General features: G+C 45.4%; 4 protein-coding genes across 4 annotated transcripts in view; 1 reads left to right on the top strand and 3 right to left on the bottom strand.

Annotated features, from left to right (window-relative positions):
* The window catches only part of CSUI_001028 (histone lysine acetyltransferase myst-a), a gene marked incomplete at its 3' end in the record, with an annotated part of 8904 nt that extends 8479 nt beyond the window's left edge, over positions 1-425 (bottom strand). Inside the window, exon 1 of the mRNA XM_068061234.1 lies at positions 331-425. The remainder of the gene's footprint in view (positions 1-330) is intronic.
* Positions 95-1901, bottom strand: CSUI_001027 (uncharacterized protein; the record flags this gene model as incomplete). Its single annotated transcript, XM_068061233.1, has 2 exons — positions 95-425; positions 1398-1901. A coding segment is annotated over one exon (222 nt), but the record flags the coding sequence as incomplete, so codon positions are not given.
* CSUI_001026 (atp-dependent clp protease proteolytic subunit) lies at positions 1528-9039 on the top strand. Its single transcript, XM_068061232.1, has 4 exons — positions 1528-4044; positions 4789-5533; positions 6483-6641; positions 7416-9039. Exons 1-4 carry the CDS (start codon positions 2989-2991, stop codon positions 7433-7435), a joined length of 1980 nt encoding a protein of 659 aa, XP_067926795.1. The 5' UTR covers positions 1528-2988; the 3' UTR covers positions 7436-9039.
* Positions 9040-9913: 874 nt separating this feature from the next.
* CSUI_001025 (transketolase) lies at positions 9914-21873 on the bottom strand. The gene is made up of 14 exons (XM_068061231.1): positions 21759-21873; positions 20930-21170; positions 20204-20470; positions 19160-19552; positions 18523-18697; positions 17904-18008; positions 17127-17267; positions 16509-16708; positions 15810-16007; positions 14885-15130; positions 13751-14111; positions 12923-13095; positions 11925-12138; positions 9914-11044 (listed from the first exon to the last, which is right to left on the bottom strand). The coding sequence occupies exons 4-14, from the start codon at positions 19316-19318 to the stop codon at positions 10905-10907; spliced, it is 2112 nt and encodes a 703-aa protein (XP_067926794.1). The 5' UTR covers positions 19319-19552; positions 20204-20470; positions 20930-21170; positions 21759-21873; the 3' UTR covers positions 9914-10904.
* Positions 21874-22485: the final 612 nt, after the last annotated feature.

Genomic DNA, 22485 nt, shown 5'->3' with positions numbered 1-22485 from the left:
AAGGAAAAGAGGAAGAAGAAAGAAGAAGAATAACGCTAAACACCGTCTTGAGCTGTGGAAGAAGAGCAACAACAACCCGGAGACGATGACGAGAAAGAAGAAAGAGAGAAAAGGTCTGTCTTATGATCTCTCTTAGTCTGCTACTTTCCCTGGTGCCACTCGGCAGGGCTGATTGTGGAAGACGACGGGAAAAAGAAAACAAAGAGGAAGAAACAACTCTCCCCGGAGATACGATTTGAGACGATCCTGTTAATGACAACGGTGAAGAGAAGAAGGCGAAGACGCTTCAATGCACGTCCTGCTGTACCTTGATCTACATCCTCTCTTGACGTACAGCAGAGAAGGGGGGGGGAGATGGAGCGACCAAGGAGGAAGAAGCGACTTTCTTCTCGTCTCGCTGTCTAGAGAGATCTGAGCCATTCATCCTATTCAAGCAAAGAGACACACGCAAGAGTGAGGAATGAAAAAGAAGAATGAAAGAGAAAACACGTGACTTTTTCTATTCGTAGACATCATACCGAGAGGAAAAGAGGAAGAAGCTTTCTCAGCAAGAATATACACAGGTACACTTGGGCACATGCATGCATTCAATATATGGATCTGCAGGCTGTCTACACACGTAGAGGTGCGCATACAGGTACACTCCTTTGTCGAGAAGGTCTGAAAGAAAGAGAGCGAGACTTGTAATCGGAAGTAGATAGATGACCGCACACGTTTTACTATACTTGCTAGGGGAAAAGAGCCTTCATCGTCTGGGGCGAAGGAATCCCAACAGAAGTGAGGAAAGCAGGTGGTGTCCTGACTGGAAACAAGCAGAAAGTTTCTACTTTTCTTCTTCAATCAGGAAAAAGTAAAAAGAAATAGAGGAGAAAGAAGAGGAATCAGCGACGTATGCTGAAAAAGAAGGTGGTGGACGAAATGGAAGCGTCTTCGTGGGAAGAAAAGAACTGAAGAATGACGAGAGAAAGAAGGAGAATAAGAAGTACCGTGGGGACAAGAAGAGAGAGCTAGAAACACAATATACATACATACATACTCGGCCGACGAAGAGTGTATATGAGAGAAAAAAGTGAAAGATGTACAGACAATGGGCTATTACTGTAGATACACTCGAATCTTTAGAGGAATGATCGCATCACCCGTAACCACAGATACAGCAATCTGAATATACATAACTTAAGAAGGTAGATGTATGCAGGTCTATCCATGTATATACACCCATATATACATATATACGCATGTAGAGACATACACGATCTAATCAAATAGAAATGAAATCGGCGGAAGTTATACAATGAATTTACCGGAGAAGTGAAAACTGCTCTCCTTTCGTTTCCACGGAAACCGAGGTGTATATACACTCGAGATGCCCTCCACCCCCGATCAAGCAAGCTTACGGGAAGAAAGTCCTCCGTCCTCCCCTCCTCCCCACCAAGGAGAAAGAGCTTACGTCAGGCGGGTCCCCTTCTCTCCTCCTCTTTTTCTTTTCTTGAAATCTAAAGGACTCAATATATGGAGAAAGGAAGAAAAGAAAGAGAGAAAAGTGAAGACAACGGGGGAAAAAGGAAAGTCATTAAGGTTGCATGAGGCCTGACATCCTCCTTGAAGGATGAGGGAGTTCCGAGCCAAAAAACCACCAGCGCAACAACCCGGAGAGATAGATTGAAACGTGGGCTACCCTAAGTCCCAGAATTTACGAAACCTTGTCTCTTCTGAAGAAGAGACGGACAGAGAGAGATAAAAATCGACTTCTCCTCTTCATACAACAAGCCAGCCAGCTTCTTCTTAATTCTCTTCATTTTTCGATAGAGATCCAACGGCAGAGAAAATCCATCAGTGCGCGGTGGTCGGCCGACCGCCGTGGAGAGAGGGACATTCACCAGGCGTGTTTCTTGTTGTATGTCTATGCCATCTATGTCTACGCTCTTACTAAGGACTGAAGGAAGGAAGAATAGGTTTCGACGGCTAAAGTCAAGAATAAAGAGAATTGTCTTGAGCGATAATCTACAGTACTTTCCTACCTACTTATCGTTTCTATGAGGAGACAGAAGCTTGAAGAAACGGCAGGAAAGCTCGCTTTCTCGGTTTCCGGTATCTCTTCAAGGTCGCTGGATCCTTTACTTGCGTGCACAAGAAGAGAAGGATGGAAGAGATTCTTACTAAGGAGGAAAGGAGTGAGACGACACAGAGAAGACTGTTTTTCTCAAGAAACAAAGAAAGATGAAAACGATACATTGTCAAGGGAGGGAAGGGTCAGTGACAATCCCTTTCTTTTCACATTTAAGGATCTTTCGCCTTCCTCCAAAATACTCCCTTTTTTCCCTCTTGTTTCTCAACTTCTCATCCTTCAGAGAATTTCTTCTTTCTTCTAAAAGCCCTCCGGGACTTCATGGTCACTGTGCCGATCCTTCTAACTATACGAGTGTCTCCGCAACGGAGATTTGTATCTACGTACGATCGCTTGACTGAATGCTTATAGGTAAACATCTCCTCTTCTCGTTTTCCACTGCTTCTTTTCTTCTCCTCTTTCTTGCCCCTTTTCGCAGATCAGAGGAGGGGTGACACCGAGAGGAGAGAACCAGCTTTCATTCAGATCCACGGGGACAGCCTACAAGATACCTGTATTTCAAGTATATGTGGTTGCCTCCGTCTTCTTTAGATCTATATATACGTAGAGAGCTCCTTTTGTATGTTCTGCATATCTCTCTACAGCGAAATGTGCTAAGCTTCCTGCAGAGATTGTTTTCTATTTGCTAAGGAACAGGACGGTGGAGGAAAAGATAGAGAGAAGGGTAGAGATCTGATCAGCTACAGCGTGGAGAGGAGATCGAGGCTTTCATCATGAAAAGAAAAAAGAAGTGCAATAGAGGGAGAAGAAGATGGGGGGGTGATGATTACAGAGAAGTTTGCATGAGAGGAGTGACCGTAAGGATCGCCTTTCCTTCTTGATACCTCCATTATAAGCGGAGTTAAACTCCGCAGTTGAAGATGAGGAGACAGCGGAATGTGTCTCTTCCCTTACTTCTTTTCATCTCTCTTCTCTTTCGTCTTTTCTTCTTCTTTCCTTCTTCGTCTTCTTCTTTTCACCTTAACCTCGCTGTTTTCTTCCCTCCTTTCTCTGTCTTTGCATACGGAGGCATCCCTTCACGTCCATTTCACTCCTGTTCTTTCACGACGAAGGGAACCGCACGTCGTCTTTCTTCTGCTTTTTCACGATTGAGCAGACTCTGGCAGAGCTCTCGGGGTCAAGCTAGCTGTACAATCGATATCGACTCCTTCTCCTTCCCTTCTTCGTCTTCCATATCCTCGTCCTCCTCGTTCCTCTCCGAGAGAAAGACAAAGGATGGTGCCTCGTCTTTCATTAACACCGCGCGTTCACAAAAGGGTGATGATGTCTCGCTGGGGGATTTGTCTAGAGAAGTCTTTCTTCATGCTGATCCGAGCATGGTTTTGCATGAAAGAATCGATAGTGAGATATCCAGGCAGACCTCACGGTTCGCCGGTCGCAGTGCGTCTTCCTCCTTTTCCTCTACTCCTGCTCGTCTTTCTCAGACCTGCTTCTATCCTTCTTTGTTGATAGGAAGGGAGAGAAGAAGAAGTAGGAAAAGTGTCGCCTTGTTGCGTGCGAACTTCATCCCCCCTTCGCATCGGTTTTTTCACAAGGGACTCCCGTCCGTTCTATATCTGCCTTTTCCCTCCGCTCTCGGCAAAGCCCGTCTCTCTATCCCTTCATGTGGAGTGTGGAGCCGAAAGAGAATGAGAGAAAGAGACTTCCTTTCGCTCCAGAAATTGTCCGCTTTGATGCGAAAGCCAGATGAGTACGATAGGCGGAGTTCTTGGAAGCCTTCTGGTTCTTTTCCCCTTTGGAGTGACGGCGGTGAACTGATGAAAACGATAACGTCGACGGAGACGAGGAACTCAAAGGCACAAAGACGTTGGGGTGTATGTACATCTCTTTATATGACCATGGATGGAGATTGGGGGGGAGGAGGAGGAGGAACTATGTACTATCATCCTGGACGTGTTTTTTCGCCTTCACCATCTGTAAGAGACACGGGCTTCCAGTAACTGTGGTGTTTCAAACGCAACAAACAAGAGGACATACGTGTCTTTTCGAAGTCTCGTGTGTTTTCTCAAAGACGGAGGATCATTGCTCGGTGTGTACGTGTGCTTCCCTTTGCAAAGGTGTCACTGATGAAGGGCGGAAATCTGGGGCTAGATCTCATCGGTGGTTATGCGTAGAACCGTCTGCAGATAGCGTGATAGAGATAGATATGGACGCATATAGACAGATGCATGCATGTGATTATACAGGCAGGCGTATATGGCGTCTATATCAGTATGCGTCCTAGGTATGTTGGAAAGCCGTGTACATGAGCGAGGTACAGAGAGTCTGTGGAGGCTGAAAGACCTTTTTTCTCGAGCTGAGTGCGAGAGGAGAGGCAGGAAGACAAGAAGGACCTTCCGTGAAAAAGGATGTAGGCTTGACGACAAGAAAAGAGAAGAAAGTAGCGTGTTTAAAAAGGGATCCAAGGAGAGTCAGTTCGTAGAAAGAGCTCCTTTTCTGTAGGTTAGGTATATAGATTAGCCGTGCTGAAGCCGTAAGGACAAGGCACATCATATGCAGGGAGATTTCTACTGGGTGCAAGTCAAAGAAAGAAGAAATTCAAGGCCCCAGAAGAGAGAGAGAGAGAGGGAAGTGAGCACCAAGGTGAACAGCAGGGTAGACAGACATGTAGATACAGACCGATGGGGGATAGAGAGTTTGTCGAGGTCTTTGTTTTTCAGGTCTTTCTACCGACCGTGGAAGATACGAAGGGTGAAGGGAATCACATGGATGTTTTATCGTGGCTCTTCAATCGTCGTCGTACAATTCTTCTTCAGTCTTCGTTGACAGATGATGTCGCTTCAGCTTTAATCGCTCAACTTCTCTTTCTCTCTCAGTCTCCTTCTCCGTCCACCCCAAACTCGAGTGTAGCCACAGCTCGTCGCAGTGAAGGCTTGCTCCCAGCCTCATGGAGTAACGAAGAAACGTCTTTAGAGAAACTTCGATCCAGAACACAGGATCACAAAGGTAACCAAGGAGAGTTTCTAGGCGAGAAGAAAAAGGACGGAGAAGAGAAAGAAGGAGAGACACCTCCTCATTTTGATGAGAGAAGAAAAAAAGAAGAAGCTCAAGAAGGAGGAGGTGATGTAGATGAAGGACGGAAGCGACGCAGGGATGAACACGAAGAACACGTGCCTACAAATGAAAGAAAGGATGCGATGGAGAAGCTAGATAGTGAAGGTGAAGAAGAAGAAGAAAATGAAGACTCTTTTGTGAAAGAAAGAAGGTTAAGAGAATCAGTCCTTGTTTTGCGGAGCAGTCGGTTAAAAGAAAGAAAGAGAGAAAGCTCGGCTAGGAGGTTGAAGAAGAGAAGCCGTCAAAGAAGAAGGAGAACAGGAGACATGTGCGATATTCATCCATCTCGTCAGGTTTCGCTTCCACCTGTCGAGATTCTCATCAATTCGCCGGGTGGATCCGTTACAGCAGGTAAAGGCGGCTTTGGATGTACATGCCTCGATCATCGTATACTTTCGTGTAAACTGTCTGTATCATAGTAACGAACCCCATGACATTTTTCTTCTTCCTCTTCTCCTTTCTTCTTGTTGTGGGAATATCACTTTGTTGCTTCGCGGACTCGGTGAAACGTGGAGTGTATGTACAGCGGCATCTTTTTCTATTACGTTCAGATTTCGTTTCTTCTTTTTGATTGAGTTACAGGTCTGTCGGAGAATCAAGTGCTGCAGTGAGGTCTTTCTGTTCACGTCTCTCACCTGTTCTCCGCCTCTCTCCTCAAAGAATAGCCGTCTTCTTCTTTTTTCTCCGCGTTGCCCTTGTCTCTTTCTTTCGTGCTGGGAGGTCTTCGTGTCTTCTTCACCGTGTCCGTCACTCCCGCCCGAGCGTTTCTATACACCTTCTCAACAGCGAGCAGTTGGCGAGGGGTCCATATGCACAAGTATAGTGTGCGTGTATGTCCGTTCTGTACATGCGTATGTATGTATGTATACGCATATAGACATATATTTATGTAAGTACATCTATATGTATAATCATGTACCTAGAGAACCATGGAAGGTGGTGTTTCTGTCGAGTGTTGAAGGGAGACCTCAGTGTTTCACATACGTGCTTCCATCCTTTTACGGAAACTGAGCGTATAAGCACGCGTGTATGGACCGTAACGTAGACTCTCGTGAATCTACTCCCAGCAGACTTCTAAAGAAGACTGAACGGACTATGTACATATAGGTATATATATATATATGCAGCTGCGGAGGTATGGACACGTGACCGTTGGGTCTCACTGATGTATGCTTTTTTCTCTTTCCAGGTTTTGAGACTTCCGTGACGAATGTCTTTATGCATGCATGCAGGACTGAAGAGTTATTTTGTGAGTTTCTGTTTCTGTTGTCCTGTCTTCCTGTGTGTGGTGTATGTACAGCATTGTCAGTATTGAACATCATGCAAAGCCTTCCGTGTGAAGTTATTACAACGTGTACCGGGCAGGCTGGAGGAGTCGCAGCTCTTCTTCTAGCTGCAGGAACTCCTGGCCTGAGGAGGGCCTTCCCAGCTTCACGTATTTCTCTTCAGCAAGTCGAGGGTAGGTATATCCTCTTCTGCTTTTCCTGCACAACTTCTTCGACTTTGTGACTCTTCACGTACATGTGTATCCTTCGCTTCTTCTCTTTTTTGTAGGTATTCTCAACTCCTCCTGGACATACACATTAATCGGGGAATCGAGTTTTCAGAAGAATGCTTCCTTCTCTCTTTTCACGGACATGTATATATTCATATTCACGTGTGCAGGTATCTTCACCGCTTTCCTGTGCAAGGCTCCAAGGAATACTCTTCTTAGAGAGTTGCCCCTCCTCCTTCTTGGATTGTTGCATTGATCAACGGGGGAGGGAAGGAGAGAGAGGGAGAAAAGGCGGACTTAGGGTGATACAAATGGATATCCAGTTTTCCATGAGTATTTCTAGATATCATCTAGGGTCTCTAGGCAGTACACATGTATAGACTGATGACGCTTAAACATCTCTTCCGTACACATTCATATGTGCATAGGTGGATAGACATACGGATGGACGGTCGAGATTCTTCTCTTTCTTTCAGTAGAAAGAAGCCGGTTTTCATTCAACGTGGACTGACATTACAACTTCATGCATATAAGGCAGCTTGTAAAGGAGACGATTCTCCGTCATCTCTCCCCCCTCTCTTTTATCTTGTTTTGCACAGGAAAGTTCACGGTTGATGCTGCTGATAGGAATACTAATAAGGATGTACAGAGAAGAAGCGAAAGCTGCTCACCCCCTTCTGAAATGTGTGCTTTCTTTTCTTCTGTTCTTCTGCCTTCCTATTTCCTCTCTATAGGTAGTGCGCATGGCCAAGCGATAGAGCTCGATGCCCAAAGTCGTGAAGTAGAGAATGTTCAAGATTTAGTTTTCGAGTATCTCTCGAAGTTTTGTAATCCGAGAAATCAATCGAGGCTTTCTTCAATACCTTCTTCGTCATCTTCTTTATCAGCAGTCAGTGCTTCTTTCTTGTCTTCCCAAGTTCCTGAGGTGCAACCTCCCGATGTATCTGCTGTGGAAGGATCGGAATGTGCGAGAGACTTTCTCTCCGTCGCAGGAGATAGAAAGACGGAAGATTACGATGAGGAAAGAGAAGGAGAAGGAGAGAAGGAGAGAGAAGAAGGAGGAGGAGAAGAAAGGATGAATAGGAGAGAAAGACGAAGAAGGACAGGGAAAGATATAGAGAAGGAAGTTTGCAGATGTGGAGGGTTATTCATGAATGCACAAGAGGCTTTAGATTTCGGCCTTATTGATACCATTCTTATGAAGCGATAGAGTGAAGAGATAACCTTTCATTTCAACACACACAGTAAAGAGGAGTGAGAGAGGTCACAGGTGGCGAGGAAAATGAAGGGATGGGCGTGACGGGGTTGTGTGTTGTCTCTGGTCATCTTCTCTTGTGACGCGGTAGATGATACACGTGAAAGATAACCTGCATGAAGTTCACGTTAAGGATACTTCTGCCTCATTTTCTAATGAAAAGAAAAGAGAGAGGGAGAAAGAAGAGAGACTGAGACATCGATGTGTAGATACTTTGATGAGAGCTTCTGTTTTGATACTCGTTATCACCCCTTCACTCCTTCCTCTTCGGTCCACTCATCGGCACTTCCTCTTTTCGATTCTAATCCCGCAGGCCTGCCTATGATAAGTTGTGTAAACATGTATATACAGACACGTACGTATTTGTATATGGCATATAGGAGTGAGGAACATATTCGTTTCTCTGAAGTATGCAGTTCTTCTTCTACGTGCAGGTAGTTGTTTGGTATTGACTGGGTCTTCTTGGGGTGAGCAGTCAACTGCTTAGACAGGCGGATAATATCCTCTCAGATGTTCAAGATTTGCATCATATATAACGTACGTAGTTATCACAAGACGTATGGATCTAAACTGTCCATACTACTTTGTCTTTCTTGCTTTTACCTTGATCTCTTTCATCGAGCTAAGAGCGGCCCTCTTTGTCGTAGCGGGGGTTTCTTTTCGAAGTGAGCAATGCAACTCCATCACAGCATACATCTCTCTTACCCAGACAGGCAAGTTGCCCATGCATGCATGCATGCACCCACACTGGAAAGAGAAGATTCCAAAAGGTCTCGGGGGTGGTATTGGTAAAGGGTATGTGACGTTCGGTCTTTCCTGGGCGATGCTTGAAGGCAGTGTTTAGGAGAGGGGACGGACGCAGCGAAATCAGTCAGACGTTCAGCCCGTTTATCTTTTCTTGTCTGTCTTTGGTTGGTGTATTTGAAATCCGGCGGTCTTTCTTCGCTCTCTTCGAACACTTGTCTTGCATGTGTTGATATCTTCCGAGTGGTGGAAAACAGGTCAACAAGAATTAATTTCAACCGTGCGAAGTCATGCAGTTTCTCTGGGGGTAGCTCCTTGAAAGATAACTTCAGAAACTGAGACTTAAGTGTCATCGTCACTCCAGTAATGAGATTTCTCTTATGATGCACGCCTGCATGCATCCAGGCTTTTGAATTTGATTCTGCGGCGACCTCCACTTGGTGTCTATTTCTTTCTCTCTGGGTATGACACCCCAGGTATCAGTTGAATAGTTCCATCTACTCATCGATTTCTCTGTCCTATACACGCATGGAGCTGTATCACACGTCTACCTCTGTAGAGAGATTGCAGAAGGGGTATGGATTCCTTTGTTGATCACAGCTCTCTCACGGTAGACTGGCAGCTAAACGGCTCTTTTCTGTCGTATGAAGAGAAGTGGGACAATCTGTTAGCGTGAACTGTATCTCACTCGGTAATAATAACCATGATCCGACGCCAGATCGTGCGAGGGTTCGCATGCAGTTTCCCCAGGTGTAGGTGTACATACAGACTACATACAGCCTCCGTAGAAATCAACTGGATTCTTTAGTGTGATAGAAACACCCAACTGACACTTGAGACCAGACCGAAAAAGTGAAGGCTTCCAGTGAATGCAAATAGAATCAAACACAACAGGCCATATAAACCCGGCAACTATCTCGATCTTCTCCAACATGCGACAGAGAGGCAAAAGAGCAGGAAGAGTTTTGCCGTCAGAAGAAAGCGTAAAGGATAGGTTTTCTGTCAATCTTCCTGTCTTGTTAAAAGGTCGTCACCGACAAAGGAAGGAGAAACTGTTGATGCATGCATACAACCAAGCTAAAACACCCGTGAGTATACACACACATACAGGCGTACATACACCTAAAGAACCAGATGGCTGTAACCATGCAGTCGGGGTAACAGCGGGTGTATTATCACTTAGGCTTCCAACATTCCTAGCTCTCTAGTTAAAAAAAAAAAAAGAAAAGGATAGCCCTCAAGGAAAGGCCAGGACAGAACGGAAGAGAAAGATCGGGTGGGTGAAAAGAAGAAAGAAGAGCGAGAACGGAACGTCACTTCTATCTTCATGACCGATGACTTTCTCCTTCTGATATGTATTATAGAGAGATGAAAACAACAGGGGAAATGAAGAGTCTTCTTCCTATTGATCTCAAACACGACAGAATATTCGCTATTACACGGGGAACACTTTGGAACTATGCGCCTCTTTCGAGCGCATGCATGATGCATGCATGCAGAAACAAAGTTTCAGCTAGGGCAAGGAGTACTGCTACGACTACTACTCTTGCCTCTTCTTTATGGCTGAATGCTTGAACACACAGTACATCTCTTGGGACAGTTAAGATATCGCCCATACGGCTTCGCAGACTCTCCTTCTCTCCTTTTCTTTCCATAGGGGAATGAGTCAAGCCTCGTCTTTCTCTTTTTCTTCTCTTCTCCATCTTTGCCCTCTTTTCTTCCGTCCTTCTCTTCTTTGAGGGTAGACGAAGAGAGTGAACCCTTCCTTCCGTGTCTAGAGCAGCGGATGAGCGAGATGACGCTATCCGACGAGAAATGCGAGAACAACAAGAATACCAACAAAATAATAAGATTCTCCGTTCACTTCTCTCTAAGAAAAAAAAGATGAAATAAGAAAAATAAACGATCCTCTAGATCTCCACGCACACTTCATACTTTCTTTCTTTCACTCCTACTGTGGATACACTTCAAGAACACCAAGACGATCTATCTATCTATCTTATCATCTCTGCTTGAGATGAAGCACAGACCTCACTCTCCTCTTTCTTCATCTTTCCTTTCTTTGTACACCCCGGAGACATCATCTTCGTGATCCTGTTTACCTCTTTTCACTGTACATTTTCGAAGAGAAAAGAGTTCTGCAAGCAACTCTGAACTTTAGGAGACGACAATGACATCTCCCAGAGACCTCCTCCTTTTTCTTCTCTGAAGAAAGCGAGCGTTCTTCTTCAGAATTCACATCGATAATCTTCGATCTTCTTTGCTATCTTTTCTGGTGTGAAGCCGAAGTGGTCGTAAAGAACCTTCCCTGGTGCACTATTTCCGAAGGTCGTCATTCCTATATGAACATCAAAGTACTTATCCCATCCTACCAGACAGAAAGCAAGAGAGACGAAGAAAGAAAAGGAGAGAGGAGGATCATGTCTCATCTGCTAGAATGACGGGGTATGATCGGTTTGGTGCATGCTTCATTCATCTCTCTAACATAGGGTAGAACAAGAAACAAACGACAAAGGGGGGGATGGATGGAGATCTTCATGTGCTTTCTATATATCTGTACTCTCTCGTCGCTTTCTTGATTAGTTAGACGAGCTCCTGTGTGGAACTATCGAAGAGAAATAATAAGAAGACACAACTCGAGGAAACTCGAAGTAAGCTATCTATCTCTTTCACTCGTGTCTGGTGATGAAGAAGGAGATAGATGACTAACTACCGTCCATCGAGAAGAAGTCCGTGCGAGCAGACTAGACACAGACTGACTAACCCGCGGGGATATTTCACTAGACGCCAACGAGGCGGTAGGCACTCGCAAGATAGAAAGATACGCTTATTAGAAAGAAATGAAGGTCTACTTGATTGATTCAGCAAATAAAAGTGGAAAAGAGAGGGAGTAGTTCTACTTGGCTGCATATGAAGAAAGCGACGGTGTCCTTGGAATGACACCTTGCAGAAGCAATTAGATAGATAGATTGAAGACCGATAGATAGACAGCTCGATTAAAGATCGATATATAGATTTGAGATAGATAAGTGAATTCAAGATAGATAAATAGATACATGCACAAGTTCTCATACCACGTTTATTTGACTGTATATGCTTGTACAGAGAGATACAGAAAAAGTATATGAATGCATACTTCTCTCTTTTGGACTTTATTTGCCACATGCCTATAGCTAAAGGAGTCGCTGGGACGGGGGGAGGAAGCGCTACTATAAGAACGTCTCGAGTATCGATGGCTGCTAGCTTACCGAATGTCGATGCTGCTTCAACATAAGCAGTGAGAACAGCTCCTTTCTTCCTGTCACTGATACACATGACCTGGTTTCGATACTCAGCTGGTTGCTCATCAAAGAGAGTCCATGAGGGAACAGAGACGACACGACAATCCCATCCTTTCTTTCTTAGAATCTCTGCTGCTTCCACACAGAAATGAACTTCACTACCACTCCCTCCGATGATGACCTGAAGAGGCAAAGAAAACGAAGCCGAAGAAGAGAAGGATTGTCAAGAGAGATGGCGAAAATGTGTGTTTCTCCCAGGAAATCGCTCTCACGCTGAAGGAAAGACACCCCGAGAAACGAACTTCATATCTGTATATCGAAGAAGGGAGGAGATACAAGAGAAGTCAGATCATACCTCCCATGACGTAAACACGAACATCAACACGTCTATCTGTCTACCCACGCCTCCTACGAGACCTGCGCATGCATACTTGTCTACATATGCATACCGAGAGAGAGTTTATGTCTTTGTCGTGCACGATTGATGGGCAGGTGGATGCCTGTGTTCATGTGTATATATGTCATGTGAATTCGCAGCATGAAGGCATTGTCTACTCAAACTCACTGAACTTTCTGATAGCTACACTGCATGCGCGCAGTCCCAGCCAGGGTCGTCTTTCCAGTAGTAATAGTGAAGTGATAGCCAGGGCCTCTGGGAAGGGTGGGTGTCGTCGTTTTAACGACTAAAGAGAAACATCGGAAGTCATCATGACCATTTCACATACATGGCTCCGACAACAAACATACGTATCTAGTTATGCATTTCTCCTCCTTAGTACGTCGCTTCCACATACACTGACATAAGGGGAGATACACTACCTGATGATATACGCATGTATACACAGAGGCGAAATCTATCTGATATCTTATTGTACGTGAAGTTTTCGACTGTGTTGAATTGAAGATTGTGTGGACTGCCATGAAAAGAGAAGACGACAAGCGGAACACCAGAGACTGCTTGTTACCTTCTTTTTATTGTTATTTGCAAAGTCAGAAAGGATATAAGCACCCTTGGCAACGCTATCAAAGCACGTCCCTTCAACTACAGGTACAGAGCTCCTACAAAGAGAAAGAACTGTTACGCGATGAAGCTCGTCCCGTAGCCATACAGCGTAAGCTCCTGCGACCTCAGTGCCATCTGACACGTCAACGAAAAAGAGAAAGAGAACCGCACACACATCTCATCACATTAACAGAAGGACACTCTTGTCCTGCTCCAAAGAGAGAATATGGATCGAGAGGTAGGCATGATACATATATTCGGATCTATGGCACTGTCAACTTCCATAGCCTCTACAAGAGGGTAGACCCTCTACAAGTCCCTATCTCATCATATGTTTCTTTGTCCCTTGGCATACACCCACGCACACTCTGCATATACATATGTATATAGATCGATGAATACATATAACGACACCATCAGCTCGACAAACGTCTTTCCACCTGCAAAATATCACTACTCACATGGACAACAAAGCAATCTAGACCCTCCATGTCTGCCAAGGTGTCATGTACATTTATATACATATCTACACACAGATATACATGGAGACACTGCTACTCCCTACACTTGTACTAGCCTCAGAGACACACCACAAATCCCCCTCTATTATCCTCTCAAACTGTAAGACCCTGCCTCAGCGCAGCACTCACGATGCCCCCTGATCTCTACCTTATAGCTTCATTCACGTCCCCTCTCTTTTCGCTATCTCCTAGTGTCTAACATATGTGCGGCTGCAAGTGCATGCATGCATACTTACATATACTACCAGGTACCGCGAACTCTTGCTTACCTGCAGGGCGGATTTCGACAATATTCGGAGTAGCACGACAGAGGGCGAGAACTTCAACAGGTTGATGTGTAGGCCCGTCTTGTCCAAGCTCAATGGAATCATGCGTAGCAATCACTAGACATCCACATTTGGAGAGAGCTGAAAGTCTTGTAGCTCCCCAGGCGTATGTAACGAAGTTGAGAAACGTTGCACCGAAAGGGCGGAAGCACCCGTAGTGATAGAGGCCATTGCATATAGCCATCATTCCATGTTCTCGGACTCCAAAGTGAATGTATCGAGCAAGTTTATCTGATGACTTCATGTACGATTCTCCTTTCAGATCTGTACAGTTGGATCCTGTCAGATCTGCGCTTCCTCCTATCTATTATACAAGAGACAAGGTGAGAAGCACAACCAAGTCACATAAGGGAGAATGAGGGAAAGGAGGAAAAACCTCTATTCAGATTGAAAAGACAGGAAATCTGAAAGACAGAACGAGGAGAGGACGCAGATGCATAGATGTGTATGTACGTGTTGGAGGATCCTATATGAGCGACATGTACGCGGGACAGTAAACAGGCGATGTATCCAAACTTAGTAGATCGCGTCGCCGTGAAGATTGTCTGCTCTCTTTTCCCGTTCTCTATCCGACGGTTCTTTTTTCCGAGGGCCTACGAATTGAATGGAAAGTACATCCAATTTTGAAATATGTTATCTTTTATCTAAGGGTTGCTACAGATATACACATATATAGCAGTCACTGCCAAGCAGTTATATCTTCACATCGTGCACTGCACTGACACCTATTGCATTCACAAACAACAACAGGAAACGAGGAAGAACGCATCCGTACACGGCTTTCATGAGGAGTAACTATATCCATGCGACGTACATACACCACATATCCATATATACATACGTCATACGTACCCAGACATACACATGCGCGTGAAAGATCCCTAAAGCACGCTAACAACGAACCCAGGACAGGAGACGAAGACATAGAGAAGGTGGATATCTGGAGAGATGCATAGCGACACTATAAAGATATATGTGTACATCTATGTAAACATATATCTATGACTAGAGTGAAGGTGAAAACTGATATAGAGACACAGCACGGAATACTCTCATGAAAGAAAGAAATGTACGTACGAGCTCTGGCATATGGCTCTTGATGCCGTTGAGCATAGCTCCGGAGTGCGCTCTTGTGGAATCTGCTTTCTCCTTGGCTTTCTTTCCAAGTTCTTCAAGACTCTCAAAGACTTCCTTCTTCACATCTCTTTTAAACATTCTTTCAATCTCCGCTGCCTCAGTTGGATATTTCTCCTTGTAATTCTTAAACAGTTTGTTCCATTCCTCCACAAGTCCTTCACCTCTCTTCTGCACTTCTCCATAAAACTAAGGACAAGAAAAAGAAAGAAAGGAGTGTACAAACAGATAGATAGATAGACTGAATCATGTACAAGTCCCATGAGTATGTATGTATGTACGTACGTATGTATGTATGTATGTACGTATGTATGTATGTGTGCGTGTGTATACATGAGTCCTTGAGGGTGCATCCATCTATTGCTTTCTCTCGACTGTGAACTCTTTCGGTCATTCTCTATGTGTCTGTCTAAGAATGTCTGTTTGCTTCGTTAACTTTCCTCTCTCCGTCAGTTGTAGAAACACCCCCAAAACAGAAAAGACTGATCTTCGAGGCACTTGCCGTTAACTGGACGCAAAAAGCCTCTGTCTCCGACTGTCCTAACTCAACAACCGCGACAAAGTCAGTTTCACGATTAAAAAGACTTACATAAATATATATATATATTTGTATCAACACAAAGACAACGTACATCCGCATTCGTGTCTATAGATGACAAGAACATACTTATCCATCTATCTACGTACCGGTCTGTCTGCTGTATGTGTAGCTACACATACACGTATGTGTTCAGAACACCAATAGGGATGCATGCATGCATGTATGAGTGAGGGACACCTGTTTGAGAGTACACGTCTGGTAGAGATTATACCTATACATATATATATAGACATGTATTTATGTACATAAGAGTAGCACATCACTTACATCTTTTACAGGATCAGGGATCTGTAGCATTTCATCCGGCTTGAAACCAAGCTTTTCTTTAAGCTGTTTCAGTTCGTCTTCAGATAGAGGTGAGCCGTGAACTTTCGCTGTGCCAGCTTTAACAGAGCAAAATCCGATTGTCGTTCTCACGCAAATCAGTGTAGGCTTGTCTGTCCGCTTCTTCGCGTGCTTGATCGCCTGTAGGCCATTAGGAAGTCCATACAGAACATGTGACTGTTTTCCTCTTTCAACATCGCGACGAGTAGGTACTGATGGATAGCGAGAGCATATATGTACGCACACCGGGACTAGCTTGATGAGAGAGGATGGTGAATAGATAGATCGATAGATAGATTTGCATGTGTAGGCGCACAGATTCAGGATAGGCATGTCTCTGCTTTGTTTTGAGCCAAAAGATATCTACGTTTCACACAGCTATCGAATGAAAGTAAATCGCGTTCATGAAGTATCTGCCGGTTCCGAGTTCTCACTGTGATCGGTGCATGCGCGACGTACAGAAGACACTCATCATAACGAGAATGACGGCGGGCCTATGACAGGGCGCACCATGGGGTGCCATGCAACAACAGCAATGGCGTGCAACGAAAGAAGTCAAGTTAAAGAGAGGAAGAAAGAGAGAGGGGGGGACATTTCGAGGAAGAAGAAAAGAAAGACGAAGAAGTAGATGTAGTGACTCACCTCAACGATTCCCCTAACGTCATGATTACCATCCTGCACAACATCGACATGCCAGTTGTAGGCCTTAAATCTCTGCTGAACATTCTCAGAGAAAGACAGATCGATCTTTCCATCAATGGTAATTTCATTATCATCATACAGAACGATCAAGCGAGATAAACCCAGATGACCAGCCAACGAACATGCTTCTCCCGATACACCTGCACAAAAAGCAAAGACAACAAAAGAAGAGAGAAACGAAGTTAAAGATAAGGGAAAGGGTACGTAGACAGATGGATAAAGGATAGACAGATAGAAAGAGAACACAAAAACGAAGAGAAGGTGAAACAAAGAAACTTTAGACAGTCAACCTTTCAGCAGGACCAAGCTTTGTCTCTGATGTGACCTTAACACGTTTCTCCGTCTTACGGTTTGTAGGCTGTGTTCTGGTAGTATTACGTATCTTCTATTCACAACTAGACGGTTCTAGTAATCATGAGGGCATTCATAATCCCCCGCGTGAAGTGCCTTGCGGTGCACTTGATCTCCGTCCCTGGGGGAAATTTTGAACTGGCGTATCTACACACATGTACAAAGGTGTAGAGAGACACTTCGTCAGGACAGCGTTCTTGTTCATACCTTCTTCTAGGCATCCATCTCCGCAGAAGACGAAGGTGTGATTATCAAACAGCGGAAAGTCAGGCTTGTTGAACTTCTCTCCCATGTGATGCGAGGCAATGGCCATACCCACCGCATTGCTGATACCCTGCCCTAGAGGACCTGAGAGGGAGAAGACAAGAGAAAAGAGAAGAGACAAGCGAGTGGAAACGCGAAGAAATACAAAGGAATCTTCACATCCGAGAACGCAAAGCGCTTCACACTAGGTAATCATACCTACGCACCCCAAGACCACAGTCGCATCATACACATATGTATATGAATATATGTAAGTATATATATGGACACGCAGCCTTACATAGGGATGCATATATGTGTATGTGACGACGTATATGTACATATGCTGTAGTATCTTATGATGGTGAGCGGTGTGTTCCCTATGCTTCCGGCTGCGCTTCTTACTGCTCTATCTTTTACGAAGGAGCCATCCCCCGGAGGAGCATGTCCAGTCATACGTATCTCCCACAAGCACGTAAGTTTGGTAGTCTAGCTAGGTAAGGTAAACCCGGTGAATGTTACGACCACTGTGAAATACGGAAGATGTACAATGGCCCACCCCCTTGCCTCCCCTTATGAAGGATGATACCGTATGATAACTCCTCCGCACTAAAGGAGAAGAGAAGAAACAGATACAAGATCTTCCTGAAGAAAATGAAGGAGTTAACACAGACCCACTACCATCATTGCCATTCTTTTCCTTTCTGTGGATGGGGTGTATCTCTTCATATTGTATCTTACCCGTGGTTGTTTCAATGCCTGCGGAGTAGTGAGCTTCAGGGTGTCCAGGAGTCTTGCTATCGAGCTGTCGAAAGTGACGGAGATCATCAAGAGACATATCATAGCCTAAACACAGAAACGATCAACAGAAGGAAGAGCAAGAAGAGACCACCCGGTAGAAACGGAGAAAGAACCTCCTCACGAAAGAAATGAAGAAGGATTCTCGGCCGAGACCAAGTTTTGAAAGAAGGCAGAATGCAACAAAAAAGAGTCATTACTTGGCGAGAATCAGGGGGGGCAAAGCGGAAAACACCCTTACACCCTAAAGACACAGAGAGGGGAACCATCAAGACCAGATGGGAGTGTTACATTTCTTGGGACTCGGAGAGATACGTTAGAAAGGGACAAAGGCATTCACAAGTCTTCGAAAGAGCACCTGGAGATCATCTGCATCTCCTCTCTCTATATATACAAGTATATATACGGTGTAACTCGTGTGAGAAGAAGACAGAACGAGGGGAAGAAGAAGGAAGTAACAAGAAAAAATGGATAGAAATGAAACGACACAAGGGGACGGTATGACGGAGAACTCGACGAATGATGTTGTCATGGTTTCTTCTAAAGATGATCTTGCTCTTACCTGTAAGGTGTAACATAGAGTACAAGAGTGCACATGCGTGTCCATTCGAGAGAACAAATCGGTCTCGATTCATCCAGTCAGGATGTTTCCCCGAATACTTCATGACGTAGCCCCATAACGCATGCGCCATAGGGGCCATTCCCATAGGCGCACCCGGATGACCGCTCTTCGCAATCTAACACAGGGGAGAGAAAGGGAGAAAGAAATGAACCTTTAATCCATACATCCCATTGGTTCATGCATTATTCTTCACAAATTTCCATCTACATATCTCTACATATATATGTATATATACACGCGCGTATACATGTTGCTATCTGCATATGTATAGTCCGTGTATCAGCTGTAGGAGCAAGCTGCGCCGATGATTGAAGTCGGGTATGGAGGCTTCATTCCGGTGAGAAAAAAAGCACATGTATCACGAGCCTGCTGTGCTTATACATGTACACACATGGACCTGAGAAACACAGATACCGGTCTCCCCCCATATATAGATAGGTAGATCTTCGGAGAAGATACATCCATCCAAGCATACATACGTACATACACTTCTCTGATTAGACCTGAGAAGAGATATAAGAATGTATGATGTGTGTAAAGAAGAGAAGGATAGAGAAACAGTCTCGGGTATCCTTACAGTTGGTAGATCTGCACCAAGACATCGTATACAATCGACGCAGAGGACATCATCCGGAGTTAGTTCGACTTTCCCCGGAGAAAGCTTTTTTGGTTCCGGCTGTTTATTCTTGTTGGGCGTCAAAGACGCTTCCTCGCTCTTTCTCTTATGCTGAACCATCTTGCCAGAATCTTCTTAAAACTTCCCGAGAGACAAACCAACAGGAAGGAAAGGAAGGACGTCGACTCAGAAAGAAAGATGGACTGGACGTTGACAAAGGCACGAGACTAGGCTTCTCTATGGGCTTGACGACCAAGATCAAAAGATTCGATCAAGCGAGCAATGAGATAGAGAGAATTCTTGTAGAAGCTAAGCTTCTTCCGCAAGAGGGAAAGATGATCTGACTGGAGGACTCTGGACAGAAAGGAAAAAAGAAAGAAGTGAAACAGAAGGACCAGCTTCTGTCTGGGCTGTTCTCACAGGACAGTACGAGAATAGTTCTGCGAAGACAGATACACCTGCAGGCACATAATACCACTAGATATATATATGTATATACGTATATACGTCAGCTTGAGTCACTGACGCCAGGTGGATGCGTTTTCATCGGAAAGCGTACTCCGTGTGCGCATATATATACATATATATCTGCATTGCATGATTAGATAGACGGATAGATAGGCACGCTCCACACAACACGCGTATGCGGGATTTTAGGGCACTGCATGCAAGGAATGCTGTCACTTATTTTACGGGAAACGGAAAACAAAAAATAAAAGAGAACATCCGGCCTATTTCTAAGGAGGAGAGAGAGGAATGGGTTGAACTTCTGTCTCTTTCTCAGAGGCTCGACTTTTCTCTGATCAAGAGATAAGAAGCAACAGGTACATACACAGCTGAAACAAGACTGTCGCTTTCTCCACGTATGGGACAACACTGAGACGTAATGGAATATGAAGGACGAGGGAGCAGTTGTGCAGTATGTACACCCGGTTCGGTGTCAAGACAGGAGACTGAAACATAGAAGAACAAGGAGAAAAGATTGAGAGAATCGAATGAACCCACATGCAGATTCTCGGGAGAACGCTTTTGAAATCTCCTGGTGTCTGCTCCTGCCAAACTTCCCAGTTTGCCGCCTCGATCTCCGTACTTGCATCAGATGTTGAGTGTTCTTCTTCTCCCTGTTTATCTGAAGAAGACTTCTTCGTGCTACGCTTTTTCGCGATGAGCAGTGTCGTACGATGCTGCTCTGGAGAAAGTTCTTTTTCGGCTTCTAAGGCTTGTAAGCAAACTCGGGCTTGATCAGGGCTCTCAAAAGAGGCGTACAGAACACTGTGAGGAGGAAGAGAAGCAAAGCAAAGGAGAAGCAGGAAGATTGAGGTGGTAATTCTGTATGCGAAGGTTGTTTGAAACACACATCAAAAACAACGAGCTGCCATGCCTATATGGTTTCCGAGAACATACAGTGGCGGCGATAGCCTGGCTTGTTCCAGTTGTTACACTGAAGTACATCACCCTCGGACCCACAACTTGAACGGTGCGATTAGCGGTGTACGTACACTCGAGGCAACAAGAGACGAAGGGCACCTGACGACCTCTCGGAAGACAAACTGTGTTTATCCGTGTTTGCTCATGGGGAAATATATTTTTGAAGAAAGCCATGCTGTAGGTACGCGCTAGGAGTCTTCAGCCACATGCACGTCGTCACCAAACTCTGGGCTCAAAAGATCTGAGAGTCTAAAAGGACCAACGAGGTCTCCTCGTCCTCTGGAGAGTCAGGAGTTTCCTTACTGTTCAAATGGAAGGTTTAGGCCTTCTCCATTCTCCCTCAGTAGGCGTTCTCTACACAACTGAACCGCCGCATGCGCTGTTAACGGTGCTGTCGGGGCAGATTGCTCTTCTTTCTTTACTCCTTCTTCGGTGAAGGAGACGCTCTGGATCGAAATCCGTTTGAATTGTCCTTCCCCAGGAGACTGAGGCGCATCACTGCATTTGGGAGGAGACTCCGATGAAATCATGCTCCTGAAGATCACTGTTTCACCATACAAGGTAACAAGCAGGACTGACTTGAATGACTGCCTTCTCGAGAGTCCGTAGGGAAGTTAGACTGCAGCGCTCAAGTACGCAGAGAAGTTGCAGCAATGAATGCAGTTGTTGAAAAGTAGATCGCATGACCTCCTCGCTGCAGAACGACGCCGTGCTAAACTGCGTGTGCGTCTGTGTGTGACACTTGACTTGCATGTGGGGATTTGGATGCACGGGACCGGCGGAAAGCTACGCGACATGACGGCGGGATTCTACTTCAGATAAAGAAAACGAAAAACTGAACGAAGAGTTACAGTGAAAAGCTGGGCAAAAGAACACGAGCTAGGGAGTGGCGGTTCATGTGGAAAACCCGGCTGATCGCTACCCGTCACAGAGCAGAGAGCGGCGCGTACGTATGGAACACGACACTTTGTCGCTCTTGAAGGCCTCACGAGCCACTAACAAAGCGACCAAGTGTCGCTGCTGATCTGCTCCCTTCACCGCCTGACGTGTTGTGACCTGACACCGGAGAAGTACGGTAGAAACGAGGAGCTGTCAAGCGGGACAGCACGTACATCGGGTCCTGGTCGCTTACCGCTGAAAGCATGAACGCTTCGTCAGTGTCGTTCGAGACTCTTCTGGAGAGAATTCTGCTTCAGAGACAGGAAAAAAACCCGAAGTTAATTGCGTTTTTTAGAGCGAGCATAGCTTACTTTTCGACAAGGAGCCTCTCAGAAGCACGCTGCAGCCCGCCGTGAGCGCACACACTACACCTCGATTTCAGCTGTGGCACACCTGGAGTCATCTAGCAGCTCCTCTATAAGCCGCGGCCGTCTAGACAAATTCCACGGCAGCAACTCTCGCCTTCGGGTTCGCCAGTTAACCCCCTCCAGGTCGAGAGACACTCCTGCCACGAGGAGGAAACATTACGTAGCTACAAGTGTATATGCCGCAGCCGAGTTCTATAAGGTCCGAGCGGCACTCCATCATTCTTGTTCATACTTTTCACGGCTCATTCCTGCCCTGTCGAGCGATGATCTATCAGTAACAATAGTATTTTGCAGTAGCCGCTTAGTGCACAAGGGACACGTGTCCTTGATTGCGCCGTCCAGGGCTCCTCGTATGCTGCAACATTGTGGTCGAGGAAGAGCCAGCACTCTCCTGATTTCTGAAACCTGCCCCGCTGCACTTTAGGGTTTATTAGCCTCTAGCGCCGCCACGAATCCCGCTATACAGCCCTGCGGGAGTGCGGTGCTCTCACCAGACTGCTGCAAAGGAGTGTTCATGGTACCCCGGGTCGCTCACCGCGACGGCGGAACAAG

This window comes from Cystoisospora suis (genome assembly GCF_002600585.1).
Source record: "Cystoisospora suis strain Wien I chromosome Unknown contig_404, whole genome shotgun sequence".
Classification (NCBI taxonomy): Eukaryota; Apicomplexa; class Conoidasida; order Eucoccidiorida; family Sarcocystidae; genus Cystoisospora; species Cystoisospora suis.
This window is presented reverse-complemented; position numbering and strand designations above follow the sequence as displayed.